Source organism: Penicillium angulare (assembly GCF_028827245.1).
Source record: "Penicillium angulare strain IBT 27051 chromosome Unknown utg000003l_segment0_segment0, whole genome shotgun sequence".
NCBI lineage: Eukaryota > Fungi > Ascomycota > Eurotiomycetes > Eurotiales > Aspergillaceae > Penicillium > Penicillium angulare.
In genome coordinates this window covers 2,297,936-2,325,778 of record NW_026623162.1, presented here as the reverse complement: position 1 = coordinate 2,325,778, position 27,843 = coordinate 2,297,936, and the positions used below count along the sequence as shown (strand labels likewise).

At 46.9% G+C, this 27,843-nt stretch overlaps 10 protein-coding genes across 10 annotated transcripts; 9 read left to right on the top strand and 1 right to left on the bottom strand.

The window, feature by feature from the left end:
• Positions 1–1,512: 1,512 nt before the first annotated feature.
• N7478_003023 (HECT-type E3 ubiquitin transferase UFD4) lies at positions 1,513–7,668 on the top strand (the record flags this gene model as incomplete). The annotated part of the gene is made up of 6 exons (XM_056919237.1): positions 1,513–1,607; positions 2,013–2,273; positions 2,339–2,412; positions 2,478–3,121; positions 3,192–7,392; positions 7,472–7,668. The coding sequence occupies 6 exons, from the start codon at positions 1,513–1,515 to the stop codon at positions 7,666–7,668; spliced, it is 5,472 nt and encodes a 1,823-aa protein (XP_056782395.1).
• Positions 7,669–9,062: 1,394 nt separating this feature from the next.
• On the top strand, positions 9,063–10,265 carry N7478_003022 (serine hydrolase domain-containing protein; the record flags this gene model as incomplete). Its single annotated transcript, XM_056919236.1, has 1 exon — positions 9,063–10,265. The coding sequence occupies one exon, from the start codon at positions 9,063–9,065 to the stop codon at positions 10,263–10,265; it is 1,203 nt and encodes a 400-aa protein (XP_056782394.1).
• A 1,018-nt stretch (positions 10,266–11,283) lies between these two features.
• On the top strand, positions 11,284–12,879 carry N7478_003021 (uncharacterized protein; the record flags this gene model as incomplete). Its single annotated transcript, XM_056919235.1, has 2 exons — positions 11,284–11,418; positions 11,482–12,879. 2 exons carry the CDS (start codon positions 11,284–11,286, stop codon positions 12,877–12,879), a joined length of 1,533 nt encoding a protein of 510 aa, XP_056782393.1.
• A 1,028-nt stretch (positions 12,880–13,907) lies between these two features.
• On the top strand, positions 13,908–15,320 carry N7478_003020 (uncharacterized protein; the record flags this gene model as incomplete). The annotated part of the gene is made up of 1 exon (XM_056919234.1): positions 13,908–15,320. One exon carries the CDS (start codon positions 13,908–13,910, stop codon positions 15,318–15,320), a length of 1,413 nt encoding a protein of 470 aa, XP_056782392.1.
• A 1,068-nt stretch (positions 15,321–16,388) lies between these two features.
• Positions 16,389–18,693, top strand: trpB (tryptophan synthase TRP5; the record flags this gene model as incomplete). The annotated part of the gene is made up of 3 exons (XM_056919233.1): positions 16,389–16,524; positions 16,594–16,897; positions 16,962–18,693. The coding sequence occupies 3 exons, from the start codon at positions 16,389–16,391 to the stop codon at positions 18,691–18,693; spliced, it is 2,172 nt and encodes a 723-aa protein (XP_056782391.1).
• Positions 18,694–19,685: 992 nt separating this feature from the next.
• On the top strand, positions 19,686–20,393 carry N7478_003018 (uncharacterized protein; the record flags this gene model as incomplete). Its single annotated transcript, XM_056919232.1, has 3 exons — positions 19,686–19,845; positions 19,913–20,176; positions 20,236–20,393. The coding sequence occupies 3 exons, from the start codon at positions 19,686–19,688 to the stop codon at positions 20,391–20,393; spliced, it is 582 nt and encodes a 193-aa protein (XP_056782390.1).
• Positions 20,394–20,739: 346 nt separating this feature from the next.
• On the top strand, positions 20,740–22,089 carry N7478_003017 (bZIP transcription factor; the record flags this gene model as incomplete). The annotated part of the gene is made up of 3 exons (XM_056919231.1): positions 20,740–20,823; positions 20,877–21,882; positions 21,956–22,089. 3 exons carry the CDS (start codon positions 20,740–20,742, stop codon positions 22,087–22,089), a joined length of 1,224 nt encoding a protein of 407 aa, XP_056782389.1.
• Positions 22,090–22,114: 25 nt separating this feature from the next.
• N7478_003016 (phosphotransferase family protein) lies at positions 22,115–23,215 on the bottom strand (the record flags this gene model as incomplete). Its single annotated transcript, XM_056919230.1, has 1 exon — positions 22,115–23,215. The coding sequence occupies one exon, from the start codon at positions 23,213–23,215 to the stop codon at positions 22,115–22,117; it is 1,101 nt and encodes a 366-aa protein (XP_056782388.1).
• A 1,463-nt stretch (positions 23,216–24,678) lies between these two features.
• Positions 24,679–26,148, top strand: N7478_003015 (putative aminotransferase family protein (LolT); the record flags this gene model as incomplete). The annotated part of the gene is made up of 3 exons (XM_056919229.1): positions 24,679–24,766; positions 24,824–25,415; positions 25,470–26,148. 3 exons carry the CDS (start codon positions 24,679–24,681, stop codon positions 26,146–26,148), a joined length of 1,359 nt encoding a protein of 452 aa, XP_056782387.1.
• A 464-nt stretch (positions 26,149–26,612) lies between these two features.
• Positions 26,613–27,447, top strand: N7478_003014 (beta-class carbonic anhydrase; the record flags this gene model as incomplete). The annotated part of the gene is made up of 4 exons (XM_056919228.1): positions 26,613–26,698; positions 26,777–26,814; positions 26,955–27,094; positions 27,223–27,447. 4 exons carry the CDS (start codon positions 26,613–26,615, stop codon positions 27,445–27,447), a joined length of 489 nt encoding a protein of 162 aa, XP_056782386.1.
• Positions 27,448–27,843: the final 396 nt, after the last annotated feature.

Genomic DNA, 27,843 nt, shown 5'->3' with positions numbered 1-27,843 from the left:
TTCTCTTAATATTTCCGTAAACGGCAGGTCACATGCTCACTACACCTCGCCATACTTTGCCATTTCCCTATTATTTACCTTTACATAGTAACTTTACATATTTTAACCCCTACTTTGATTTACTACAGCAATACCATTTTAAACCATTTTTTAAAACCCTTCTGGATTAATAAATATACGTTATTTAATAATCACGTGCTAAAATATAATTGATTGTTATCAAAGAATAGAGATATCCGGGCGCTCCGCAATAGACGCCTTTTTTGATGTGGTTTGGTGTGGTTTGGTGTGTCGGGGCGTCCACCGCCTCCATTGACCGCCCATTTTAAATTACACCGCCTTGTTAACGGCTCATATTACAAATACGGCAGAATTTCCCAAAGCGGCTTAGAAGGGGTGGGTTTAGCCATTTGAGGGGTGGTATTAGCAATTCTCCTTCGGTGAGTCAAATTGTATCTTCCGGTTGGATGTTGGAGATGGCCGGTCGCGGATGAGAGGGGAGATCTGCCCCGCAGAGGAGTAAGATATATAGGGTAGGAATAATCAAAAAGGTCTAGCAGTAGAGTTAAATTTAAATATATTATACCTTGTATAGGTTAAAATAAAGTATGGGGTGTTGAGTATTTCAGATTTACTGTGTATACCAAGTACCCTATACTATGAAGAAGAAGCCGAAGTCTGTAGATACATCGGAGTACTGCCGGTACATAGTAGATACCGAGGACCTGTGTGTATAGTCTATACTAAGTATACTAAGTATTCCTCCCGATTTATAGATAAAGTTTAGATAATATATTGTATATTGTATATTGTATATTTCATATCTATTCTAAGTCTTTATTATTCATGCTAAACTATCAGTTCCAAATACCGTCATCTTGTGAATCGGAGGATATAGATGATCTCATCCATGTCTCGACTGATCTACATGTCTCCATCTCTGGCAGTAAATACAGATCAATTTTAGTACTTACATTTTACTAGGAACTTGAAGACAACCAGTTAATCATATATTTGCCCAACTATTACTACCCAGCTCAAATACCAATAATACCTCCCCCTTCAAATGTTCCCTTATCTCATCCCGAGTCTCCGCCTGGGAACATCGAATTGTTGCACTTCCGCCGCCTGACGCTCCCCGAATCCAATCGTCAACCACCACCACAATCCACTTCGCCTTTTTTCCTCCTTCTTCCCTTTCCCCACCATCTCCATCCCTTCAACGTCATTTCTCTTCCCCCTTTATCATCTCATTCCATCAAAATTTCTTCATTCTCTCTTGTCTGTTCCACTTTCGTTTCGGTCATCTTAGCTCGCCTGCTCGCCCGCTCGCCTTATAGCCTCCACGGCCTGAACCCCATTATCCGATAGCTTGCCGCCCAAGTCCCAAGTTCCCCATATTTCTCGCCTATTCACCCGCTTCTCAGTCCACTGCAACGCAGGTGTGCGGATGGCGGGTTGAAACGGTGTTCACGTCTATCTACATAAATCCCTTTCCTGACCCGGTAACTTATGGCCAGGCAAAGAGCCTCCGTCAACCGCCAGGACCCTCTCGAGGATTATTCCGTCTCCCCCGCAGGAGCTGCTGCCACCTCTTCTGCCCTGAGGTAATTCCCACTCATCTTCCCTTCGCTCGTCTCTTTCCAACTACCCCCCCCCTCATCGCGAGCTTTTGTGATGGTATTGCCTACGATTCACATCAGGCATCTCCTTTGAATTGCAATACAATCTGCTGGATCGTTTTTCTCTCTCTCCTTTTCCTTATTCCTTCATCTTCATTTCTTACACGCCATCATCAAACGTCATCCGTTCGAGCTGCGGGGAAATTTCCCAAATTCACCCTTGGATTGCCAAAGTGCATACCCCCCCATCTTTCGTGATTCTGTGCTTTTAGAAGCCCTTGTTACCTTGGATGGACATCACCGGTGTTTTCTTCTGTGCTTTCCATATTCCATTCTCTCAAACATCCACCCACCATCAATTCAAGGAACTCAGTTTCTCATGGCTCCCAGAATCACTCGCTCTGCTGCAAGACTTGCTTCAGATCCTCCCCAGCCTACCGACATCGCTGCATCGAATCCCGCCGCTGGCTCGGCATCCAGGAAACGCAAAGCATCGTCACGCCAACCGGACGCCCCTAATCAGTCAACGGCTCCCTCGCCCCCACGACGATCGAAGAGACAGCGAACTGCAGCACCTCAACCAGCTCCTGCTGCACCAGCTGCCCCTGCTCCCCGCCGAGGCATCCGTCGCCCAGCCATGTCACAACCGGGGTGAGTTGGTCTTCAACTAGTTTAATATGGGGATGGAACTAATCTTGCGCTTTCCTCACGTTTAGACCCTCTTCTCGTCCAACGGATGATTCAAAATCAAATAATTCTCCGCCCCCAAGACGGAGAACAAGCCGCAATGGTAAGTTTACACGTTGCCTGAGAGGAATAATGTACAGCTTTCTGAAATAACATGGTATTTCTTAGATCGACTCGCAGCGACACAGTCCCCACCACCACGTCGGCAAAAGAAGCGTCCCACGAAAACAAATCCTGATGTCATAATGCGGGACCCGGAGGAGGATCTGGAAGAAGAAGAAGAAAAAGAAACTAAGGAGGAACACGAAGGATCACAGACTGGCGATAGTAATGATGGGACCAACCCTTCGGCTTTTGATGAGGATGAATTGGACTCGTTTCATAACAGCCTTTTCGGAGGTCGAGGTGCCGCGAATTTGCATAGCACACTGCGTGCACTCAGTGGCATGATGTCTGGCATGTCCTCACGCCTTCGGGATATTCTCTGTAACCTGAGAGAAAAGGACGACCCTTCTCTACAGTTGATCGCTCTATCAGAATTGTCAGACCTCTTGCTTGTTTCCAACGAAGACAATCTGTCCGGCCAATTTTCTCCTGATCCATACGTGAAGGAGTTGGTCGCCTTAATGCAACCCAACCAATTTGGCGAAGAGAATGCCGAAATAATGCTTCTTGCTTGCCGCTGCCTTGCCAATTTGATGGAGGCCCTTCGTGGGTCTGTGGCCAATGTGGTCTACGGGGGTGCTGTTCCTATCTTATGCCAAAAACTTTTGGACATTCAGTTTATCGATCTAGCTGAACAAGCTCTCAGCGTATGTTGCTCCTTACCTTGAGTGTTCCGATACTCTTGACGCTGGATCCTCCATTAACTAACTCGACTAGACGCTTGCTAAAATTTCTGTCGATTTTCCGGCTTCGATTGTGCGGGAGGGAGGTCTAACAGCATGTCTAACATACCTGGACTTCTTTCCCACCAGCACTCAACGCACAGCTGTGACAACCGCAGCCAATTGTTGCCGTAACCTTCCCCATGACTCGTTCCCCGTTGTCAGGGATGTTATGCCGACCCTTTTGAATGTTCTTTCCAGCAATGACCCCAAAGTCGTCGAGCAGGGATGTCTCTGTGTGTCTCGCATAGTTGAAAGCTTCAAATACCGACCACAGAACCTGGAAGAGTTGATTGAACCTGCAATGCTCAAGGCAGTCCTACGACTTCTGCTTCCCGGTACTACAAATTTGATTGGGCCGCATGTTCACACTCAATTCCTGCGCGTTTTAGCGATCGTGTGCAAAGCTAGCCCTAGCCTTTCTATTGAATTACTGAAAATGGACGTTGTCGACACCCTATACCAGATCCTGACAGGCGTTTCTCCACCCGAGGATGTTGATAGCACGGCAGTCAAGATGGACAGTGTCTTGGTTATGCAAGCACTAATCCATCGACCCCGCGAGCAGATCTTCGAGGCTCTCAACGTTATATGTGAACTATTGCCAGGCGTCCCTAATGGCGATGCGTCTCGTGCCGACAATCTGCTTAGTTCTTACTTTGATAGTAGCATGTCCATCGGGTTCAAATCGACCAAAGCCAAAGATAACCCTGAAGAAAGATGTGCGCTGTTGGAAAAGTGCAAGCTCGAGCTCAAACGATTTGCAACTATTTTGTTCCCGACCTTGACTGATGCATACTCAAGTACAGTCAATTTACACGTCCGTCAAAAGGTCCTCATTGCTCATTTGAAAATGCTTCATATCCTTGAACCGGCTTTAATTGAGGATGCCCTTCGCACGGTACCCTATGCTTCTTTTCTAGCCTCCATTCTTTCCCAGAAAGAACATCCATCTCTTGTCTCCTTGGCTCTTCGATGTGCCGAGCTTTTGTTCCAGCGACTTGATCATGTTTATCAACATCAATTCCACCGCGAGGGGGTCATTTCCGAAATTGTCAAGTTGGCAGCGGCAACTCCGTCTACTGACGAAGAAGGTAGTTCAGCACGCCATGAGAACAAAGGTGCGTCAGAAGCATCTGATGTCGATATGGATGGTAATGACGCACCCGGCCACGAAGGTAAAAACGAAGACACCGACGATGATTTGGAAAATGCGGACGAGGATGTCGACGAAGACAATGATGACATTTCGGACTCGGAGACCTCATCTGTCTCTGGCCGTCAATCATTGGAAAAGCTCGACAATGCCCTCAACAACCTTGTTATTAGGGATGCTAAAGCCTTCCTACAATCATACGAAGCGGGACATGGTGCTTCTGTAAGAAATGAAGCCCAGAAGATTCTAACCGAACTCCAATCTTTGGCGACCAAGCTTAGTAACTGTTACTCTCCAAGTGGAGATAATGATGGGCTTCCCCTTTTTAAGAATTTGGCTTCTTATTTTGATGGAGATGCTTTGGAGAGTATCACAAGTTCTGAACTGCTTAACTCCGGTATTATTGATGTGCTTCTCGGGGTGCTGGGTGACTTCAAAGCTCCGTGTATTAGGCATGCACGGTCTGCATTTTTGAAGGCATTCATGGGTGTCACAATCTCAGAGAAGGCTCAAAGCCAGAGTACCGCTACTACTCCGTTCAGTGTTCTAATTCGGAAGCTTCAAGATCTGCTTAGCCGGACCGAACATTTTGAGGTTATCACCGTCAGCCATAATTCGCTGGAGAACACCCGTAGCAACGCTACCTCTATGCTTGGGAAGCAACTCCGACTCAAACTTGTTGCCGAGGACGGTACCGAGGTTCCTCGACCATACAGAAACCTCATGGTCTCAATTCATGCCATCGCTACCTTCAAGGCATTGGATGACTTCCTCCAACCTCGAATCGCGGTGTCAGATCGTCCACGCCAATCTCGCGCTGGGGATGCAATCCTTTCCCGCATAGCGCAAGCGGCACGTATGCGTGATCAGCTCACTTCATCAACCTCCCCACAAACCACATCATCTGGGAATCGTCCTCCTCGTACCGAAGGGGCAGCTGGAAATGCAGATGACTGGCAAGAGGAAGCTGATGACCACACAGCACCAAGATCTCGACGGCACCGCCAAATGCCATTCCAGGAGGACAATGATGACCACGATGAGGAGCCGCTGGAGTGTGCCGACGAGAGACAGATTAGCGAGGATGAAGACGAAGACATAGATGACGGAGACGATGATGAGGAGCTCAACGCTATTGTTGATGACCTTGAGGATGATCTGGAAGAGGAACCTGTTCATGATCCGACTGCTGTGAATATGGAAGTTGGGTCTTCTGGTAAGGTCACAGCAAGAAAAGAGGATGGGACACGAGTGGGCACTCCATCTCAGTCTACTCCAGCATCGAAGCCTTCTTCGTCCGCACCCAACACTGCGACATCAAACCCTACTGGTCAAAGCTCGCTAGCCACTGCTGGACGTCCGTTCACCTCGTACGCAGCGGCTATGGCCTCGATCCCCCAGGATTGGCACATTGAGTTCTCTGTTGATGGCAAACCCATTTCCAGTGACACTACTGTCTACCGAGCTGTCCACCACAATCGAGAACAGATAGACGAGACGAAAGTCAAGAATGTCTGGTCTGCGGTCCATACTGTCTCGTATAAGCGTGTTCCTGGCCCGCCGCGACCAGAGCCATCTACTCTGCCTGCTGCTGGACAAGAAGCCTCATCCACTGCTGATGGTCTTGAGATGCCTTCGTCTTTGAGCAAAGACGCTACAACAGCATCAATTCTTCGCTTGCTTCGTATCGTGCATGAAATGAACGCAACAATCGATGACATATTGATGGATGCCCGTGATCATGCTACCACAACGCCAGAGCCATTGGCCCAGTTCATCAACACCAAGCTCACTGCTAAAGTCAATCGACAGCTCGAGGAGCCGTTAATAGTAGCTAGCAGCTGTCTCCCGAGCTGGAGCGAGGATTTGGCCCGCCTGTTCTCCTTCCTGTTTCCATTTGAAACAAGGCATCTGTTCCTACAGTCAACAGCCTTTGGCTACTCTCGTGCAATGATGAGATGGCATAACTCACAGAGCGCCGAGGATAGTCGACGTGACATGCGACGTGATGACCGGCCCTTCCTTGGCCGACTCCAGCGCCAGAAAGTGCGGATCTCTCGTGCTCGCATCCTGGAATCAGCGATGAAAGTCATGGAACTGTACGGATCATCGCCCAGCGTCCTTGAGGTGGAATATTTTGAAGAAGTCGGCACGGGACTCGGCCCCACTCTGGAATTCTACTCTACAGTTTCGAAGGAATTCTCGAAGACGAAGCTCAAGATTTGGCGTGAGACAGATGGCACAGCATCCTCTACCGATTACGCTTTCGGTAAACGCGGTCTTTTTCCATCTCCGATGAGCGAAGAGCAAGCATCTCAAGAGATTGGTAAAAAACAATTAAACACCTTCAAGGTCCTCGGAAAGTTTGTTGCGCGATCAATGCTGGACTCAAGAATCATTGATATCTCTTTCAATCCCGCGTTCTTCCGCATTGCGGATACACTTTCCTCCGTGGCACCATCTCTGGGGACTGTTAAGGCTGTTGATGAGGACTTGGCTAGATCTTTGGTCATGTTGAAGCAATTTGTCAAGGCCAAAAGCGCAATCCAGGAAGATCGCACTTTGTCTTCCCAAGAAAAGCAAAAGGCCACTCAGAACATCGTTGTTGATGGCGTTCGTGTGGAAGATCTTGGTCTAGACTTCACACTGCCTGGTTATCCATCAATCGACCTTGTTCCCGGTGGTTCTGACATGTCATTGGATATCAATAACGTCGACCAATATGTCGAGAAGGTCATTGATATGACGCTGGGTAGTGGTGTCCGCCGTCAAGTGGAGGCTTTCCGAGCTGGCTTCTCCCAAGTCTTCCCATATTCCGCCCTCCGTGCCTTCACCCCCAGTGAACTTGTCATGCTTTTCGGACAAGCAGACGAAGATTGGACCATTGAGACTCTCATGGACTCGATCAAGGCCGATCATGGATTTAACATGGACAGCAGAAGTGTTCGCAACCTGCTCCAAACCATGAGTGAGATGGATAATCAGCAGCGCCGTGATTTCCTCCAATTCGTGACCGGTAGCCCCAAGCTTCCGATTGGCGGTAAGTTTTACAATTTCAGGCCTCTGCCTACGTACCTTGTTTATTTGTTCACCGTTGCTAATTACTGAATGCTTTACAGGTTTCAAAAGCCTCACACCAATCTTTACAGTCGTTTGTCGACCAAGCGACCCCCCATATACCCCGGATGATTACTTGCCCAGTGTCATGACTTGCGTCAACTATCTCAAGCTCCCCGACTACAGCAGTTTGGACGACCTCAAGAAAAGACTCTCCGTTGCCATTAAAGAGGGACAGGGTGCATTCCATCTATCCTAGATGATAACCATGTTTCTCTCTGCACCATTTCCCCTCTCTTCAAAATCTTACCCGTTTTCTTTTGCATTCTATCAACCGGCATAGCCGGCATTGCTGGCGCAACGATTCTGCCTCATCTGTTCCCTTTAAGGCGGGGGTTTATTAATGATGCGACGACGAAGGATCTGCTGATTTCCGCTTGAATTCCCCCAACTCACCACTTTGTCTTCTTTCATTTCGGCCGGGCAGCTTCTTTCTTTACATTTTCATGCCTTTCAGGCTGAGGGGCGTCAAGGTGGATTTCTTTTCCCATGATTCTGATATTACCTAGGGTAGCAATGGATACTGCTTTCTATTAGTTTTTCTCTTTCTTTTTATTCGTTGATCCATATGGTGCTTTATTTGCAATTCATCGATTGGTGCTTGACTATTTTATTGAAAAAGTTTTTCGTATGCCAGTGTGCGATTTACATATAGAAGCCCTTCAAATTGCACCCTTGGCCTAGCCAAGTCAAATCAACTATATGCCTATTCCTTGACATACAGCATTGGTTTCAGTATCAGCGATTTTAGGCCTGTCTGGGCGGGCTTGGTAGTGAAAGATGCTTTGGCCCAGTTCAAGCAAGGTGACGCCATCGAGAACTCGTCCTTGGAATTTCAGACTTCTGGCAGCGGGGGTGGATGTAAACAACGGATTTTTGCGCCCAATGTAACATGTAGGCTCCAGTACACCACTGCCCATTGGATATGGAGCAAAAAGGGCCCCCAGCCCCCACCGGGGCTCCTACCGACCACCTTTACCCCTGCGAGTCTATCCCTGCAGTTTTCCCGTGTTACTTTTCTTGGCCTGATTTCTTTGTCCATTTACTTGGGCATTAGGTGGAACACCGCGTAGCCATGGCTGTAGATCTCGGGTCCTTTCCCAAAAACAGGATCATCAATCAAACAGGAAGATGTCCGTGCCATTGAAGAGCTGAAAATACAAGGTAGAAAGAAAGACGAAGTCAACGATTCAATTGGAATTAATGCATGGGCAAAGCTTACGGCCTAGCACACTCAGATAACGTTCGAACCAATCCAGCGGTTTAAGTGTCACATTGCATTATATGGGGGCTCCAGGGCTGAGGCCACAAGTGGGGGAGTGCGAAGGCACCTGGGGCGAGTAATGCACGCTTATTTACCAAACATGACTCGTGGAAGAGGGCAGGATAGCGGGTACTTTAGGCTTCAAGGCAGTTAGTTGCTATGTGTAGGAGGTAGGTATAATAGCTCCTTATCCCGCGTCCCATCTCAGTCTATTGCTCCCATTAACTATTCCCACTTTTGAATCCTCCTCGTTAGCTGGATTTCCACTTCCTTCTCTGGGTTCCAAAAGCTCTATTTATTCAAGTTCTACGCATACAACAACATCTACAATGGCTGAAGTACATGGCTCCTGTGATGCGGCCTTCCATTCCTTGCGTGATCTTTTACAACAGAGGCTCGCAGGAGGCCATGAAGTGGGTGCTTCCCTTTGTGTAAATATCGACGGAAAAGACGTCGTGGATCTTTGGGGTGGTTATGGAGATGCAGACCAGACCAAACCATGGGACAAAGATACAATTACTTCAATATGGTCAACAACCAAGATTGTCACTACTCTAGCGGCTCTTATCCTCGTCAACCGTGGCCAACTTGATTTAAATGAGAATGTAGCCACATATTGGCCTGAATTTGCGGCAAACGGCAAAGAGAATATCAAGGTCTTTCAAATCCTTAGCCATTCATCTGGAGTTATTTCCCTGGATCGAGACCTCACTCTGGAAGAAATGCAAAACAGGGAGGAATTGGTTCTGAAACTTGCTGAAGAACTGCAAGATGAGGAGAAAATTACTGCAAGACTTGCTGAGCAAGCCCCCTGGTATACCACAGGCAGCGCCTATACAGGTACAATGTATGGCCATTTGGTTGGCAAGATTATCCGATGTGTTACGGGGAAATCTTTGAGTCAGCTCATTACTGAGGAGATTACAGAGCCTTTAGGGGTTGTTGACTTCTGCCTTGGGCTACCCGAGAAGGAAATTTCCCGAACTGCCGAAACTATTCCATTTCCATTAGATCAACTATTTCCTATTACTGCTCTTGACCCTACTAGTATTCTAGGTCGGGTTATGCGATCATCTTTGGTTTATCCGACACTTCCTAATACAGCCGTCTTACGGAATTCTCAGAATGGAGCTATGGGTGGATTCTCAAATGCTCGTGCCATGGCACGTATTGCATCTATAGTCTCGCTGGATGGTACTGTTGATAGGAGACAGTATCTTTCTCTTCAAACCGTGGATGAGATGATGAGAGAGAGAATCCGAGGCTTTGATCTATGCCTTAATGGAAAAGTTTGCTTCGGTCTCGGAGTTGCACGGCCGTGGAGCGAGAGCATACATCCTCTTATCCCAGAAGAAGATGGCGTCTGTTTCTGGTCCGGCTATGGAGGATCTTTCGTGATTATGGATCGCCGCCGACGGATGACTATCTCATATATTATGAACAAGCTGGAGAATCGGTCTGCTGGTAATTCAAACTTTGACCTGTATTTACCTGAGATAGAGAAGTGCTTTGCGGAACATGCTAAAGCTTAAATGTGACAAAGACTTCAATCAACTGCTTTCATGTTACCACATATACACTCTGACCTGGTAAAGCTATGCCTCTGGCATTAGATTAAACAGTCTCTTGCTCTTTGTACAATAGCTTACTTTCGTGGGGATCTATCCCATTTGCTTCTCTCCACTGCTTCGCCAGCCTTTCCTCCTCCACAGCTTGTTTCCCTTTATTGGGTTTATCTGAACGATTGAAATCGCGAGTCTTTCATAAACTGTTCTGGCTAAGCGATTTTATCTGGAGCTTGGGTATGCCATGTTAGGTAACATTCGAAGTAGACCCGACTTGTGGCATCCATAGATGGAAAGGTGAAACTGCACTCCCCGCGACAAGGCCCGGGATAGTTTATTGGCATGGGACTTAGGATCAGACTTCAAATAGATAATCAGCGTGTATTTGGATTTTTATCTAACTTGGGTTTTCTGGACCATCGTCACGGTAATGGGGCTAAAACATGTGTCAAGTGAGGTTCACTGCTCCGCACCACAATGCCCACATAGACCTTAGTGATTCAACGGTAAGTTCAAGCTTAGTTTCATGCGAGGATAAACTTCCGCCCTCTCTGTGTATGTCATTGGGAATCTATCAGGCTTGCTAGTCCCTTTGTTTCACTTCAATTTATTATTCATAAGGTATGGACTAGACCAAAAAAGGGGGGAAGCATTCGTTGTGCTTGGTATACGTACGGCTGTTCCTTTTACCGTAGAGATCTGCCCAAGGAGCCTTTTTCCATGATTAATGACGACACAGAAGATACGGTCAGATCTCACTGTAGCTCTTCAGATCGTCTCGTTGTCATTGGATATAGCCACAAAATCCAAGTGATCAGACCTCAGGGCCCAACCGGTGTTCTGCATGCACGTAGGCACGTCGCGTGCATTCTTGACCGCTGTGCGGGCCTTTGCAAATTCTCTCCCCTGGACTGCTCCTTATAAAGCCTACACTTTGTCCTACTGTGTCCCTGGGCACAGATTTATTATGTATTCGCACAATATAATGGACCATGGGTCGGATGAGGAAGGCGAGGACTATCCTCTTCTTATCGAACAACGCTGTTATCAAGAAGATGATCAGCGGGACGGGAAGAGCCGGACTCTTCAATCCTACTGGGTCCGCGTTAGACAACCATCGGTACTACGTCCCCCTAGCTTCCCCTAAAGAGATTCCGTCCCTTTTTTGACGACAAATTTACAGCCATCATGGATCATAATAATCTACACGTGCTATCAAATCATATTCGGAATTTTGGCTGTCCCTGAATTAAATGCGACCTTTGCCTTGATCTGCCATCAACGGCACACTGGCCAGACCCAAAAAGATGCCCCCAACACCCGCGATCTTGCCGGGGAACTTCAACAATGTTTCGCTAGCGAGGATGCGCAAGCCGATCTATCCCGATTCACCATGTACGGCCAGATGATAGCTGGTCTTCTGGGTGCCATCTCAAGCCCTATCCTGGGCTCGCTGTCCGATCGCGTCGGGCGCAAGCCGATCCTTGCCTGCGTCGCGATAGGACCTTTGATATACGAGGCCATCATGGTTTCAGTCCTTCGCTATCCGGACTCAATAAACATGCACTGGTTACTAGTCGGGTATGCATCCCAAGGACTGAGTGGCTCGTTGATCACTGTGACATCCACGTCGCAGGCATACATTACTGATTTGGTGCGCCTTCGCGCCCGGGCACGGCTGTTTAGCTATCTACAAGCTGCTTTATCGCTGGCTGCGTCGCTGGGCCCCGTCATTTCGGGGCTTCTCCTCACACTTCCGAATTCCCTGGAGAATATATACAAATCTGCGGTCTACGCGCATCTATCCCTTATACTAATATTTCTCTTTGTATTGCCGGAATCCCGCAGCTCCCATCTTGATAATGCCGAGCGGGACGAATCAACACCAGAGCAAAACACCAGCGAGACCTACCTCCAGATATTTCTACAGTCGCTGAGATCGCTGAAAGAGTACAGCACATTCCTACAAAGGAATATTGTTATCTTGGCCGGGATAGACATGTTCATATTTGGAATCTTGATCGGTCTGTTTCCCTTGCAATTAGCTTACCCGGCGTACTTGTTTAAATGGCAACCGACTACACAGAGCTTCTTCACGTCGATGGTGAACTCATGGAGCATACTGGTGCTCGTTCTGATCTTTCCCATGATCATGGCCCGGGTAAGGCGATGGAAAAAGATAACAATCACCCCAAGTCTGTCTTTATTCAATGTTGGGGAACTGGGCGCCATCCAAGCGAGCCTCGCCCTACAAATTATAGGTTACGTTGGCATCGCTCTAGCACGGTCGCCTGGAGTTTTCATCTTCTCTTCCTTTATCGTCGCATCTGCTGCACCGCTCACTCCTCTGCTGACATCGTGTCTCACCGCGCACACACCTGATCATCAATCTGGGCAGCTGTTGGGGTTTCTGAGCTTTTTGCATGCTATTGCTCGAGTTGGGGTTCCCGCACTGCTTAATGCTACTTACAGCATGACCATTGGTATTTACCCGGCACCTCTGTTCTTGCTGTTATCAATAATCATTGCTGGGTTGCTTATTGCGAGTATGTCTATACGGACAAGCACAAACACATTGTGAGATGGTCTCTGGCTATATGTGCTATATATAGACATGTCTGAACGATGGTGCATTGTCACACTGCCTCTATTTATTAAGTAGACTTTCATTAGACACCATCGTACTGCATTCCTTCCGCCAAATCTGATCACTTTTTGATTGACTTTAGCAGCCTTTTCATTGCAACGGTTGCTCATATACCTCCTTGGTCGCGGTGATATACTCTTGATTATTGCCATCGAAACTGGCTCTAGAAACGGCTTGCAGGCTTGTGAGGCTTATGAAGTAGAATTTTGCTATTTCTGTCTTTCCGTTTGTTTTTTTTTTTTCTTCTTCTTTTTCTACAGTCTTGTGTGTGCTGCAGACTCTTTTTGGAGCGAGGTACTGGCTGACGGACCGCCCCCGGCCACTATGGATATTTCACTCTCCTCGCCATTACACCCGTGGACAGCGCTTCTTATTAACTCTCATTATCCTCGTATTTTTTCTCATTTTCTTTCACCTCCCTCTCTCTATCCCTCGTTGGCCATGTTTTGTCCCTTCTCTAACCTTTCTTTCCCTTTACCGCTCTATCGTGTTGCATACCCCGTTACACCGACTTGTTTAAAATGCATATGCACTGCGTGGCTGGCGTAATCCTATTTGTGACTTGAACGGCTAAGCTGCCAGGTTTATCACCGATAGGCTCCTTGTGGCTGAAATGCGATAAGATTTGTTTCGAGAATGAAGACAATCCGATATCCTAATCTTGGTAACTTTGCAGCCCATGGGAGCTGATTGGGCCGGTCCAATACACACGGATCAAATTCCGATCGCCTCCACTACATTCTTGCCTGCATGCTTCAGCACACTGCAGCTATTTCTCACACGCGCTATCTGCAGTATTCTCATTACACCTCCGTGATTTAACAGGGCAACGATGGAAGAGATCCATGCAGGAAATGGTACACTGTACCAAAAACTTTCTCTTCCCACATGTTCCCTAAATCTGGGGAAATCCCTGCTATTTTCTTTCTTTCTTTATTTTGCAATCAGGGCTTAGTTTGAATATGGCATATTATACCAGCAACCATTGCTATACTGATCATGAATCTGGTATGTTTGTCGACAAAAACGATTTATCTACAGTCCGACCTTCAAATCTCACCGAGGACACCGAGCCCTCGATTGGTGACTCCCAGATCGAACTGGAGAGACAGAGAAAAGCCCAAGACCATGACAAGTTCCATCGCCTTGGCTGGAAACGCCTTGTTGTTATCCTCATTGTGGAAGCCATCGCCCTTGGAAGTTTGAGTCTGCCTGCCGCATTCGCAACCCTTGGCATGGTTGGCGGAGTTATTGCTTCTGTCGGGATTGGTCTCGTCGCAACATACGCAAGCTACGAAGTCGGCGTAGTGAAAGTTAAATATCCAGAAGTTGAGCACTATGGAGATATTGGAAGGCTCATGCTGGGCGACGCGGGTTTCTGGATTGTGACTGCGTGCTTCATTTTTCCGATCTCCTTGAATGTGGGATCGCATTGTCTGACTGGTATCATTGCTCTCGTCAATATCACACAAAGTAGTATCTGTACTGCGATATTTGGGCTGGTATCGACAGTGATTCTTCTTGTGCTGGCTCTTCCGCCCACATTTGCAGATATTGCTATCCTGGGTTATATAGATCTTGTTTCGATCCTTGGCGCCATTGGAATCACGATCATTGCTACTGGCATCCAGAGCACTCAAGCAAGTGGTGGTGGTATAACAGGCTCGGATTGGTCTGCTTGGCCTAGGGAAGATGTCGATTTTAACTCGGCCATGATCGCTATCAATAATATTGTTTTCAGCTACACATTTGCTGCTACCGTACCATCGTTTATGAACGAGATGCACACACCGACGGATTACGTCAAATCTATACATGCGACAGGCTTCATCCAAACTTCCCTTTACACGTTGATCGGAGCCCTTGTGTATGCCTTTGTGGGAAAGGATGTGCAGTCGCCTGCATTACTATCAGCTGGGCCCCTGATGTCGAGGATCGCTTTTGGTGTTGCCCTTCCAGTCATCTTCATCTCCGGCTCTATCAACACGAACATAGCTGCTCGGTATATCCACACCTCTTTTTACCGAAACTCGGTTGAGCGTTACGTGAACACAAAAGCGGGCTGGATAAGCTGGGTTTCTACTGTGACAATAATCACTTTCCTTTCATGGATAGTTGCTGAGGCCATTCCGGTATTTTCTCTCATTCTATCACTCTGCGCAGCCTTATTCAGCTCCGCATTGTGTTTTTACGTCCCGGCCCTTATGTGGTTCTTTCTTGTTAAAGAAGGCAGCTGGGCTTCCTGGCACAACATTCGAAGAGCTTCGGCTAACGGTATCGTTTTTCTGTTTGGTATCGGGATTCTCGTATGCGGGATGTATGCTAATGGTGTGGAGCTGGTAAGTGTCATGATCATATATCCCATTCCACGCTAACCACCGAGAACAGAGACGAGAGTCAAGAGATATCAACTTCAGTCGGCCGTTCTCCTGTGCGTCGAGTTGATAAATTTGATAGATGGAATCTAACCTATCGTCTCGCTTTAATACTCTGCATCCACGGAGAAGGAAAGCAAGTTACCCCCAGGGCCAAGTCGCATGATTTCCGACCATCGTGTTCGAAGTCAACTTACCGAAACTAACCGTGTTGTCAAGAATGCACGAGAAACTCGGCCATTGATGCCAAGCTTTCGCGTCCAAAGCCAACCTTTCCAGTTGGGTGAGATTACATGAAATGTGCAACTGGACATTCTTCACCCCTGTATCGATAATCTGGAATTGCTTACAGATCGAGGCTGACGTTCGTGCTGTTGGTTGTTGTACCGTTCCCTCTCCCAAGCATATTGCCTGCAGCGGAATTTGCTTTTCTTGATTCGGCAGTCTACATAAACGTCTTGCGTAGGTATAAAGGACTCCGGGGATACGCCCTGCGGAAATCTGATCTTTCAATTCATTCTGAAAGGATAAATTAGGTTTGAACCATAGAAGATGGACGGTTCAAAGCTACAATGGGATTCAAGATGTCCTTTGTCTTCCTGTGATGAAAATTGAGAGTAATAAGCGCCATAAGAACCAACATGCTAGGATATGTAATGTTAGAGCTTAATGAGGTGCCAGATCCCCAAAAAATGGTGATAAGGGGTTCTAGTCCATAGTTGTATTGAATGAGTTCTCCTATTCAGAGATACTCCGCGGGTCTTGCAAGGTGGATAAGGACTGGCCGCTTAATATCGCACGTGACAGATAATTTTATCTTATCGCACGTGACAATGGCGGGGCGACATCGGCGAAAAGGGAAATTCGAATTGACTCACGAGCGGCGGCTACACTATCTTTCCCCATACAGTATTGGTCCTTGTACAGGCAGCAAAGACAGGTCAATTGGGACTGCCCAGCTTATTGAAATATTTCTGTTTACTTAAACTTGATCCTTCTTCCCTCCATCCCCCGCTTCCCCACTTTCTTCTCCACCTATATTCTGCTTCCCTACCCCCTCGATTCAATATGGATGCTATCAAGGCCACATTCGCCAAGTGCAAGGAGCAAAGACGGGCCGCCCTTGTCGCTTACATCACTGCTGGATACCCAACTGTTGAGGAGGCAGTTGATATTCTGCTCGGCTTAGAGAATGGTGGTGCTGGTATGTGAAAATGCCTTTAAGGTGGCGGGGTAGAGCGGAATCCGACTAACAGTCCAATTCACAATTTAGACATTATCGAGCTCGGAATTCCCTTCACCGACCCAATTGCTGATGGCCCGACTATCCAGAAGGCCAACACCCAGGCCCTTGAAAATGGCGTGACTGTCACAACTGTCCTCGAACTCGTGCGCACTGCCCGCCGTCGTGGCCTCAAGGCCCCAATCATGCTGATGGGCTACTACAACCCGGTTTTGCGTTATGGAGATGATCGCATGCTGAAGGACTGCAAGGAGGCTGGTGTCAACGGTTTCATCATGGTCGATCTGCCCCCAGAGGAGGCTGTCCGCTTCCGTGACCTGTGTACTAGCACTGGGTAAGTTCTTTGATCGATCTGAAGTGGAGTCATTCAAATTGATATTTATTTTCCTTTTTTCTAGTCTCTCATATGTCCCCTTGATTGCCCCATCCACCTCCGACTCTCGTATGAAGCTCCTGTGCAAGATTGCCGACTCATTTATCTACGTCGTCTCTCGCATGGGTGTCACTGGCGCCACTGGCAAGCTGAGCGCCAACCTCCCCGAACTCTTGGGTCGCGTGCACGAATACTCCGGCAATGTCCCCGCCGCTCTCGGATTCGGTGTCAGCACCCGTCAGCACTTCCTTGATGTTCAGGATGTTGCTGAGGGTGTCGTCATTGGCAGCCAGATCATTACCGTTGTTGGCCAGGCCGCTCCTGGTCAGGCCGCCAAGGCCGCCGAGGAATACCTCTCCAGCATCACTGGCCGCAAGCGTGAGCGTGACGTCCAGGGTACTCTTACCCATGAGGTGAACATTGTTGAGGCCATCCAGAAGGCCCTTCCTAATGCCGAGGCCCAGCCTACCAAGGTTATCACCGAGGCTGACACCCCAGCTGGCCCTGGCTTGGGAGACCAAATTGAGGCTTTGAACGTCACTAAGGACCCACACGCCTTGCCTGCCCGCTTTGGCGAGTTCGGAGGCCAGTACGTTCCCGAGTCTCTTATGGACTGCCTCGCCCAGCTTGAGGAGGGATTCAACGAGGCTCTTAACGACCCTAAGTTCTGGGAAGAGTACCGTTCTTACTACCCCTACATGAGCCGCCCCAGCAGTCTCCACCTTGCTGATCGTCTCACTGAGCATGTCGGCGGTGCCAACATTTGGCTGAAGCGTGAGGATCTCAACCACACTGGTAGTCACAAGATCAACAACGCCATCGGCCAAATTCTCATTGCTAGGCGCCTGGGCAAGACTCGCATCATTGCCGAGACTGGTGCTGGTCAGCACGGTGTTGCTACCGCCACTGTTTGTGCCAAGTTTAACATGAAGTGTGTTGTCTACATGGGTGCCGAGGATGTTCGCCGCCAGGCTCTCAATGTTTTCCGCATGAAGCTTCTCGGTGCTGAAGTTGTCGCTGTTGATGCTGGCAGCCGCACTCTCCGCGATGCTGTCAACGAGGCTCTACGTGCCTGGGTTGTTGATCTTGACACTACTCACTACATCATTGGCTCTGCTATTGGTCCCCACCCATTCCCCCTGATTGTCCGTACATTCCAGTCTGTGATTGGTGACGAGACTAAGAAGCAGTTGCAAGAGGCCATCGGAAAGCTTCCCGATGCCGTGGTTGCCTGTGTTGGCGGTGGCAGTAACGCCGTCGGCATGTTCTACCCCTTCTCTAAGGACCCTACTGTCCAACTGGTTGGTGTTGAGGCTGGTGGTGACGGTGTTGATACCGCCCGCCACTCCGCCACTCTGTCCGGTGGATCTAAGGGTGTTCTCCACGGTGTCCGTACCTACGTTCTGCAAAACGAGCATGGTCAGATCGCCGAGACCCACTCGATCTCTGCTGGTCTCGATTACCCCGGTGTTGGCCCCGAGCTGAGCGCTTGGAAAGACTCCAACCGTGCTACCTACATCTCTGCCGACGATGCCCAAGCCCTGCATGGTTTCCGTACACTTTCTCAGACTGAGGGTATCATCCCTGCTCTTGAGTCATCTCACGCCGTCTACGGTGCGATTGAGCTGGCCAAGACCATGGGTAAGGGCAAGGACATCGTTCTGAACCTCAGCGGTCGCGGTGACAAGGATGTCCAGAGCGTCGCCGATGAGCTTCCCCGACTGGGCCCCAAGATTGGCTGGGATCTGCGGTTCTAAGTTCTTTCTTTCAATCTTCGGTTCCTTTTACTGCGTCTACAAAAGCGTTGGCTTGGATTGATGTTATACGAGCAAGAATTGATCCTCCCACACGTTTTCGAGTCCGGAAGAAAAGTGAATATTGATAAAAAAAATTGTTCTTATTCTTTGAACAAACACTTAGTAACGCATTAGAGATGGTTTTCATGGTTGATGCATGGGTCTTCCCAAAAAGCGGGTTTGTTTTCGGGGTTGCAGGTTCTTTTTTGCTTTTATTGCTCTTTACCCCTCAATTTATACCTATTTTATGGGTTATTATTACAAATCTTCATTCTCATCGTAAACTTGCACCGTAAAACTAAAGCCGTCTGAAGTTTATTGAAACATGGGGTCTGACTTTCGATCTGCCCCAATAGTGGGGACTGGGTCAAGCCAGTAGTCAGCCAGAGACCCTGCATTAAGTGCGGGGCCAACATCTGCGGCATGGCCTGATGAAAATTTAATCTTGAATAATTTAAGAGTGATTTGCTGCTTGTTAGATGTCATGTATCTCGTCACTGGAACATCGAATCGAGGGTTTGTATACGGGCTTACCCCGCGTGACTAAACTGTGCGGGGAAACTAAAATTAGACGTATTCGACCATGGAAATAGCCATAATGCGGCTATTATACAAACTGGAACCCCAATAGTGAATACCACAAGCAAGACATCAGGCCCTCTTTACCATGATAATGATCTTACTGTTCTTCTGATCCTGGATAATGTCTCAAAAAGGCGACTGTCGCGGACGTCACCATTCGACCATATTTCTACTGACAAGTGTGAAAAGCATTCGGAACAGGATGGTATTTTTAGATAATAAAGTACTGCATCTAAGCTGAACACGAAGACCGAAATCTATATAAAGCCCTATGTACATCGTGTTGTAGTTGAGAAGTCGGAGAGAAACAAGATAACCATTCACACTATCATTCCAAATACATTGCTACGCACATTTTCCATTATATCAAGATGAATTTCATTACATGTCTGAATCTTGTGCTTGTTCTCGCTACCGGTTCAATCGGAAGTCCAATTAAGCGAACTCAAGAGGTAGAGATTACCTTCATTGGCGCAGCGGACGCCCAATTCTCGCAAAGCTTCCCTACTGACGGCTCCATGGTCTCTATTTGTACGTGTTCAGCAAAGGCTAACATTCACACTCTTTGACTGTATTGATGGCTAACATGTTAAATTAGCCAATGTACTAAGTATCTCCCATGTCTCTTCCGCCGATGGGAATGTCCAGTGTACATTCAACGGCATCGACAGCAGTGTCACGACCATCAATGGAGCCGAGACAGTTGATGTCGGGCCTCCACAAACACAGATTTCTGGATCGTGCCATTTGTCTGATTCCACTCCACTTCCACCTACAGAGCAGGTCCAGGTTACTTTCATTGGAGCCGCTGATGGGGAATTCATGCAGAGTTTCCCGGTGGGTGGCGGATCTGTGCAGATAAGTATGTTTCCCCTTCTTTTGCTTACGTTTCTGTATGATTGAAGATGCTGACTGGATCAGGTAATCCGCTGAGTATTTCTCACATCGAGACGGATGTCAGCGGTTTTGTCTGTACATTCTATGGGGTTGATTCGAGCATTACCACTGTTAGTGGGGCAGAATTGGTGGATGTTGGTCCCCCTCAGACTCAGGTATCTGGTACCTGTGAGTCTATGTAAAATTGATTCTTTGAAATGTTTGGATTGGTTTTCACGGGATTTGAAATTGTTATTGAAGGTTTCTTTGAACTGATTAATTGTGGCAAGTTTAATTAGTAATGCTTATTCTTCTTTTTCTGTGCCAAGATCTTCCATAGAGACGATCGTTGAGTTAGTATGGATTATGTAATAACCTTTTTCTCTTTATTTTCCGATTATTCAACATGCCGAGCTTGATGAAATCAACTATTAATGCCACCCCTTCCTCAACGTACAGTCCTTCTTCCAAGCCTTTGACTACAAATTGAAACAGAGCATTCATATGGACCCGCTCTAGTTTAAATCGACAAATCATATTATATTAATAATGGCTGAGACGAATCCACCCACAGCAGAGCCGCGAAAAAGAGGTCGCCCCCGGACCATCACTGATGATAAAGAAATCCCAGAGGTGAGGTCACCAAGCCATGACCCCTTAGGCACATCTCAACTCACTATACCCAGAGACGGCGCAAACAGCTTCGAGTAGCCCAGCAGGCTTATCGGAAGCGAAAAGAAACAACCATCAATAATCTACAGACACGTGTGGACGAACTAGAATCTGGCATCGAGAAGCTTAGCCAGTCATTTCTTTCTTTCAGTAATCTGTTACTGGAAGAAAGCATACTAGAATATCATCCACGGATTACATCTGCATTCCAAGAAATTACACATCAATGTGTTTCGCTCGCTAAGCAGGGCTGTGACGAGTCAGATGATGAAAATGCTCCTGCGGGAATCTTGCAAGGGGTTTCGAGCCAAAGAACTGCTACAGAAAAAATAGATGTCGATCTTGATTTTAGCACAGAATTCAACGGGGCAGCTGCTGTTTTTCAATCTGAAAGTTCAACTTCAACGTCATCTTCGCCTCCTACCCCCGCCCCGAGTCACTGGGCAGATCTGTCGCTCCCACTTACGCCACCTGACCAGGAACAAGCCATGTATCCTTTTGATTCTTTTCTCTCGGGATCAAGTGTACCACTTTCATTACAGAGTCCGGGATTAACAGTTTCTCCGGCTAATTTAATGAATCAGAGACAGTGGAGTCTCTCGCATCGAATTGTGCGACAGTGCAGCCATAATGGATATAAGCTACTTGTCTATTCTCCACATGATGACGCGAGGATAAAGGCTGTTTTTGGTCATTTATTAACAGATGCTCAACTAGAATGGAGCATAAAGGGCATGTATAGTGCCATTGTTGACGAGGTAGGGGATACGCTAGACTCTAGGTCTAAAGTGCTGAGTCCTGCGTATCCCATGAGAGATGCCTTCTCCTTGGGCATGATTGACCAGGTGACAAGATCCGGTCAGCTAGTTGCAGCTTCTGTAGCCGGAGAATGGATGGATGCTAGTGGGGTGCAGAAGCTCATACAGGAAAGGGGCATTGATATACAACCAGATTTATCGCAAAGTTGTGGTTTTCGAGTAAATCCTGCTGGCTCCCTTGACGTCGGAAAATTTATAAGCAGTGAGTACTATCTTCTCACCCAATAAATGAAAAACAAACTATTCTCGGAATCGATTTACTGATATGACAAAAGTTCTCTGCAGTGATGTTGTGTGCGTTGGTCCAGGTCCAGCATTTAGACGAAAGTCTGTTGAAAGAGCATTGCTACGAGCCACTCAGTCTACTGGCACGTGGGCATATACTCCATTATTTCCCATGCCAGATTGATTGATTCACCGCAAATATATGAATATTAGAAGAAATTTGTGTCCTCAATGAGTCTCTGAAGTCGCTTGTCGTTCCAATACCGGTTCATTGCGTCGGCTTTCCAAATTTCCCAATTGATAAGCTTGTCGTCGCCTAGCTTTTTTGTAAATTGATCACCCAGTCCATTGACAAGACCAAAGAAAAGACCCAAGAATCCATCCCAATCTGAGATATCGTATCCGCAGCAGAAGTCAAATCTGTGCAGTAAACGTCCAGTCCTCGTGATTTCTCCAAGATCAGGATGCCCCTTCTCTTCTAAAAGTTCTGCAAACGCGACTTCATCTTCCCCAATCCTATTGGTGCCGTCATAAAATTCGCTGACGGGCAGGAGAGCGATGGGTGAATTAAACGCCACTGATTTTGGCGCCGTATATGCCCATTCCCAATCAATCATGCCAGTGATGTTGAAATCGTCATCAACAAGAATATGATCTCCCTTGTCATCTGCGTGTCTGAGATAAAATTTCCCGTCGTCAAGGTCGTTGTATGAAAATACCCTTGTCACATTGTCTAAAAGATACCGATGTACCAAGTAGGCATCGACCGGGCGCGTCGTGTATATTTCTTGTCGCAAGATTAGATCTAGGGTAAGATCAATGCCCGCTTTGTAATATTCTTGAATTGAAGTACATGGTCCTGTTGTCTTCAACTCAGAACCCTGGCGATCGGTAAGAGACTCCACTGCAAAGGGACCAATATTGGCGGACCCTGGATCATTGAATGATCCCATTTTGTGAACTGGGTGTTTGTGAAGTTTTATGTAAATGTCTGCGAGCTGGCTTAAGACTTTTTGTCTGTTTCCGGGGGTCCATGCCAGGATTAGAGAACTACCCACACTCACACCGGGCAATTTCTCCATGAGAATATATGGGACACCGACGGGATTCTTCTCATCGCAGTCAAAATGGTGTATTTTTGGGATTGGTATATTCATGTTGTTCACAAATTGGAGCGTCGCAACTTCACTTTGCATAGTGTAGCTTTGTAGCTCCGTTGGCGGAGATGCAGCATTCGTTCTTCGAATACGGGCTAGCCAGACGACGCCATCGCCAAAATGAATTTCTAGATGATAATTCATTCCTCCCATAATCTGGCTGCTTGTTTCAATGTCATATTTTAAGCTATGTGGTAGCGAGCAAGTGACTCCGCCGCGTAGCTGGCTTGCCCGCGATAGAAGAGCAGGCACATTGATTTTCAGCAGAAGTTTGTTGATTTCATCTCTCTCGGCTTTTTTGGCCGCTGGAAAGTACGATGATTCGTCCTGGAAAATCTTGTTATTACGCTAAGTCACACGCCATTCGCCAGTTTACATACCTCCCATGTGGGACATTTGTGATGCCCGGGCTTCAGGTGTACCGCACAAAGATGCCGGTCACATAGAGTACATCCGCCGATTTGGCGGACTGCAGGCTTCCTACAGCTGATAAAATCGCAGTTCCACATGGCTGTGGGTTGCAGAAGGTGTACACATCTTGGCGATGAACGAAATCGAGTCTAACATATCACATCCCTTGCATATATCATGTGATGCTATGCGAATACCAACAGGCCAACAAGTTGGAGCCGCACGGACTCCTTTTTCATGTTCTTTGTGTTCCAACCTTGGAAGGTTATCTCGTGTCTTTTGGGGTAATTTCTAAGTATAGAAGGGCTCGGAGGCGATGCTTCCGCTATCTTCATTTTTACCCGGAGTTCAGGTGTTTCAAAACTGTAAATCGTGGGGCCCTGAAATGCACATCAAGCCGATCAATTTCTTATCTCTGTTCATCAACTTGAGCCAATGCGCTACTACAAAATGGGGGATGAATAGTATAACTGTGTCCATAAATAAGAGAGACTGAGTAGATACGATGTTGGGGCATTAATGGTATTCTTCAACATTGACATCATAATCATACTTTTTTTTCAAGTCGATCAAAAGCCAGGGAGGAAGCGGTGTTAATTTTCGCCCCTGATATAAGGGACCATAAGGTTAAGACTATCATAATGCTTGGGATGCTTAGGATGCTTGATTCGCCAAGCTACGTAGGGGGCTGTTTTAACCGCTGTTCTCCACTATGTTCGCCTCTCGATTGTAAGCACCTTCAATGTTTAGTCCAGGGCGAACTCGGCTCGGCGATCCAAAAAACAAAGAACAACAAATTAATCTATAAATCGGCATGAAAAACCCCAAACAGATCTTCGCATTTCCTGTACTCATGTTTAACAGCTAAGAATAGCATGCTTGGATAACCAACTCGGACTCCTTTGGCCCCAATGAGAGGATTGTGGGGCGGACTCGCGATTCAGTAAGTATGGGGCGTTTATGTAGAAGGATTTCTACCAGCATCATGGTAGATTCCTGTTTGAATAATGTACGGGACGTCACTGAATAGGTAATATCTGCGAGCCGTGGAGTCCTACTAGTAGTACATGTGGACTCGGAGCTCTGGGGCTTTTTCAGGACTTATTTATGAAGCAAGTTGTCCTAACATTTGTTCAGCTTTTCCCAAAAAGCTTCTCTGTTAGATTTGCGAACAATATAGTATATCCTAACAATTTTGAATCACGATGACCATCGACAATAAAATCACCCCATTTGGAAAACCAATGCGCAAGCATTGGATGTTTGATCCTTTATACACACCTCTCAACCATGGTCAGTACCATAGTGTCCCTTTATGTTGATATTGGTATTTATATCTGGAAATACTAGGCTCCTATGGCGCATATCCTTTTCCGGTGCGAGAAAAACGACGTGAGATGCAAGAACTTAACGATTTGCAACCGGACACATATATTCGAGTGAGACAAACTGCGTTTCTGCGTAAGTCAAGGGCGGAGGTAGCGGCCCTCATCAACGCGCCTATGGATGAATGCGTGTATGTCAAAAATTCGACGACGAGCATAGCTACCGTGCTTTACAACCTCAATTTTCAAGAGAAGGAATCTTTGGTCTATTTCGATCATGTTTATGGAGCTTTAGAAAATGGTATTGTCTCTCTGGAAGAACACTCACCCCTTCAGACACGCAAAGTTGCCTTTTCATTTCCCATCGAAGAAAGTGAGCTAGAGCGTCGATTCCGCGAGACTGTTCGCCAGGCACGAGCCGATGGGCTTAAAGTGCGCGCTGCACTTTTTGATACAATCACCAGCAGTCCTGCTGCTCGCTTTCCGTTCGAATTAATGACGGCTGTCTGTCGAGAAGAAGGCATCCTCAGCATCATCGATGGCGCCCACGGCATTGGAATGATTCCTCTGGATATGCAGGAACTACAGCCTGACTTCTTCGTAACAAACTGCCATAAGTGAGTTTGCACGGGCTTGGATTTATTGATAACCTATCTCTGACATTCTTTAAGGTGGCTCTACACTCCTCGGCCTGTCTCTTTGTTGTACTGCCCAAAGCGCAACCAGCAGCTTCTCCGCACACAGCTTCCCACTTCATGGGGCTTCATTCCCGCATCTACTCCCGCAGAGGCCTTTTCAGCCCCTCCACATCCAAAAAACCCCAACCCGAACACTTTATTCGAACATTTGTTTCAACACGGCGCTACAAGTGATGATTCTGCATACGTATCTGTCCCCGCCGCCCTGAAATTTCGTCGAGAAGTCTGCGGTGGTGAGGAAGTCATCATGTCATATTGCCGTGCCCTGGCAAACGAAGGTGCTGATATCGTTGCCATTGCTCTTGGTACAGATGTTCTCCAAGAAATGAATTTGAAACCCGGCCAGAAGAGCCGTATGCGTAACTGCTGTGTGAATACTGTGCGCCTTCCTATTGGCGTCGTGAATGGAGATGACGAGCCTGAGATTCCAGGCTCGTGGGTGACGCTATCAGCGAAGGAGTGGAGTCGTGCTTGGATTCATATGCAGAAGAGAATGATGAGAGATTTTTCCACATTTGTTCCTATCGCTCCTTATGGATCTTGGTTGTATGTTCGTGTAAGTGGCCAGGTATATCTGGAAAGGAGTGATTTTGAGTGGCTTGCAGATGTCCTACACGAGATGTGTAGGGAGGTTGCGGATAAGAAATATTAGTACTAGATAATTTACTTTAATAGGCTCGTTTGGTCTAAATAATATGTGTTCAAATACAATGTTTACCTCTCTATATTAAGACTAGCCTCGAAGTACGATCTGTTTGTGGTCCGAACAAGTGGGAAAGGTCACCATCGTAATAACCATTAAGCTCTTTATTTGTGGTAGAAATTGAGAATCCTCCATTCTATAGGTTGATAAGGAAAATGTACAATTACAGCTATTTACTCGCGGAATCAGGCGCAATTTTTTAAGTTCTGGGGTTATAATGGTTCGCCATGCAGCTCGCACGCCATACATGGCTAGCAATTCCAGATCACCTCATTTTCGTAAAGAAGACACACCTGGGCATCGATGCGGGGAAATTTCACATTTATATATGGGTTCAAAGCCTTGTCCTCAAGGTACTCTCAATTATTCTCCACATATACATATACTCACTCACCTTATCCATAATATCAATAATGTCTGTCGCAAAAGAAGCTGAAGCTGCGAATGCTAAATATGCCGCATCCTTTACTAAGGGAGACCTTGCTCTTCCCCCAGCACGGTAAGCAAATTGGATAGATTCATCTGTTATTGTTCGCCCATTTTAATATTAATAAAATGCTAACCATCTCATCTGTAGCAAAGTTGCTATAGTCGCATGCATGGATGCGCGCCTTGGTACGTTGGCTTTTATTAACTTCTTTCTGCCCTTGGAATTTGTGTTCTGTTATTATTTTTGCACTCCTATTATTCCATCCTCCAATGATCGGGTCTATGATCTTATATGTATAACTCTGCTGATGACCTCATTATTTCAGATACCGCCCGTGCCCTCGGCCTTGAAGAAGGCGATGCTCATGTCATAAGAAACGCGGGTGGACGGGTCTCTGATGCCCTACGCAGTATCGTCATCTCTCAGCAGTTGCTCGGGACGCGAGAAATTATCATTGTGCATCATGTAAGTTCTGTTCCACTTTGCAACATTCCCTTTAAAGTTTTTTGTTTTGTCTTGGCCGATCTAGTGGGGTCGCATCTGAAGATATATGAAGCTACGAATAAAGCTAACCGATACGGTGCTATCATTAGACTGATTGCGGAATGCTTACTTTCACGGACGATGTGATCCGTGGTAAAATTAGAGCAGATCTCAAGCAGAATGTGGATCATATCGCGTTTTTACCCTTTGGGGATCTGAGACAGAGTGTGTTGGATGATATTCAGGTTTTGAAGGAAAGCCCGCTTGTGTTGGATGTGCCCATTACGGGTTACCTGTATGAGGTTGAGACGGGAAAGATTGTCAAGGTGGAGTAGTTTGATTAAGGGAGTACTGTGATCTGTTCTGTGATCCAGATATATTAAGCGATAACCAGATCGGAATTAGTCTAGGTATAGTGAGTAATATGAAGATATGGAATTTGATCTGTTGAAACTCAGTGATCCATACATTCCATGGATATAGTAGTACCATAAAAAAAATATGTATGCCAAATAGAAAGAAAGGCCCTATATGAAGTCCAGCCATGTTGCACAGTATTCCGCCGGCGTACCTCTGTGTGTAAAGTCTGTTAAAAGCGAAAGAAATCAAACTTGAAAATGGGGTATGAGAAAGAACGAGAGGGAAGCAGAAAGGGCGAAAGTAAACAACCGCTAAAGCAACATGTATCAGCAGATGGAAAGTAGAAGAGACTCATGCAAGCCCCCGAAAAC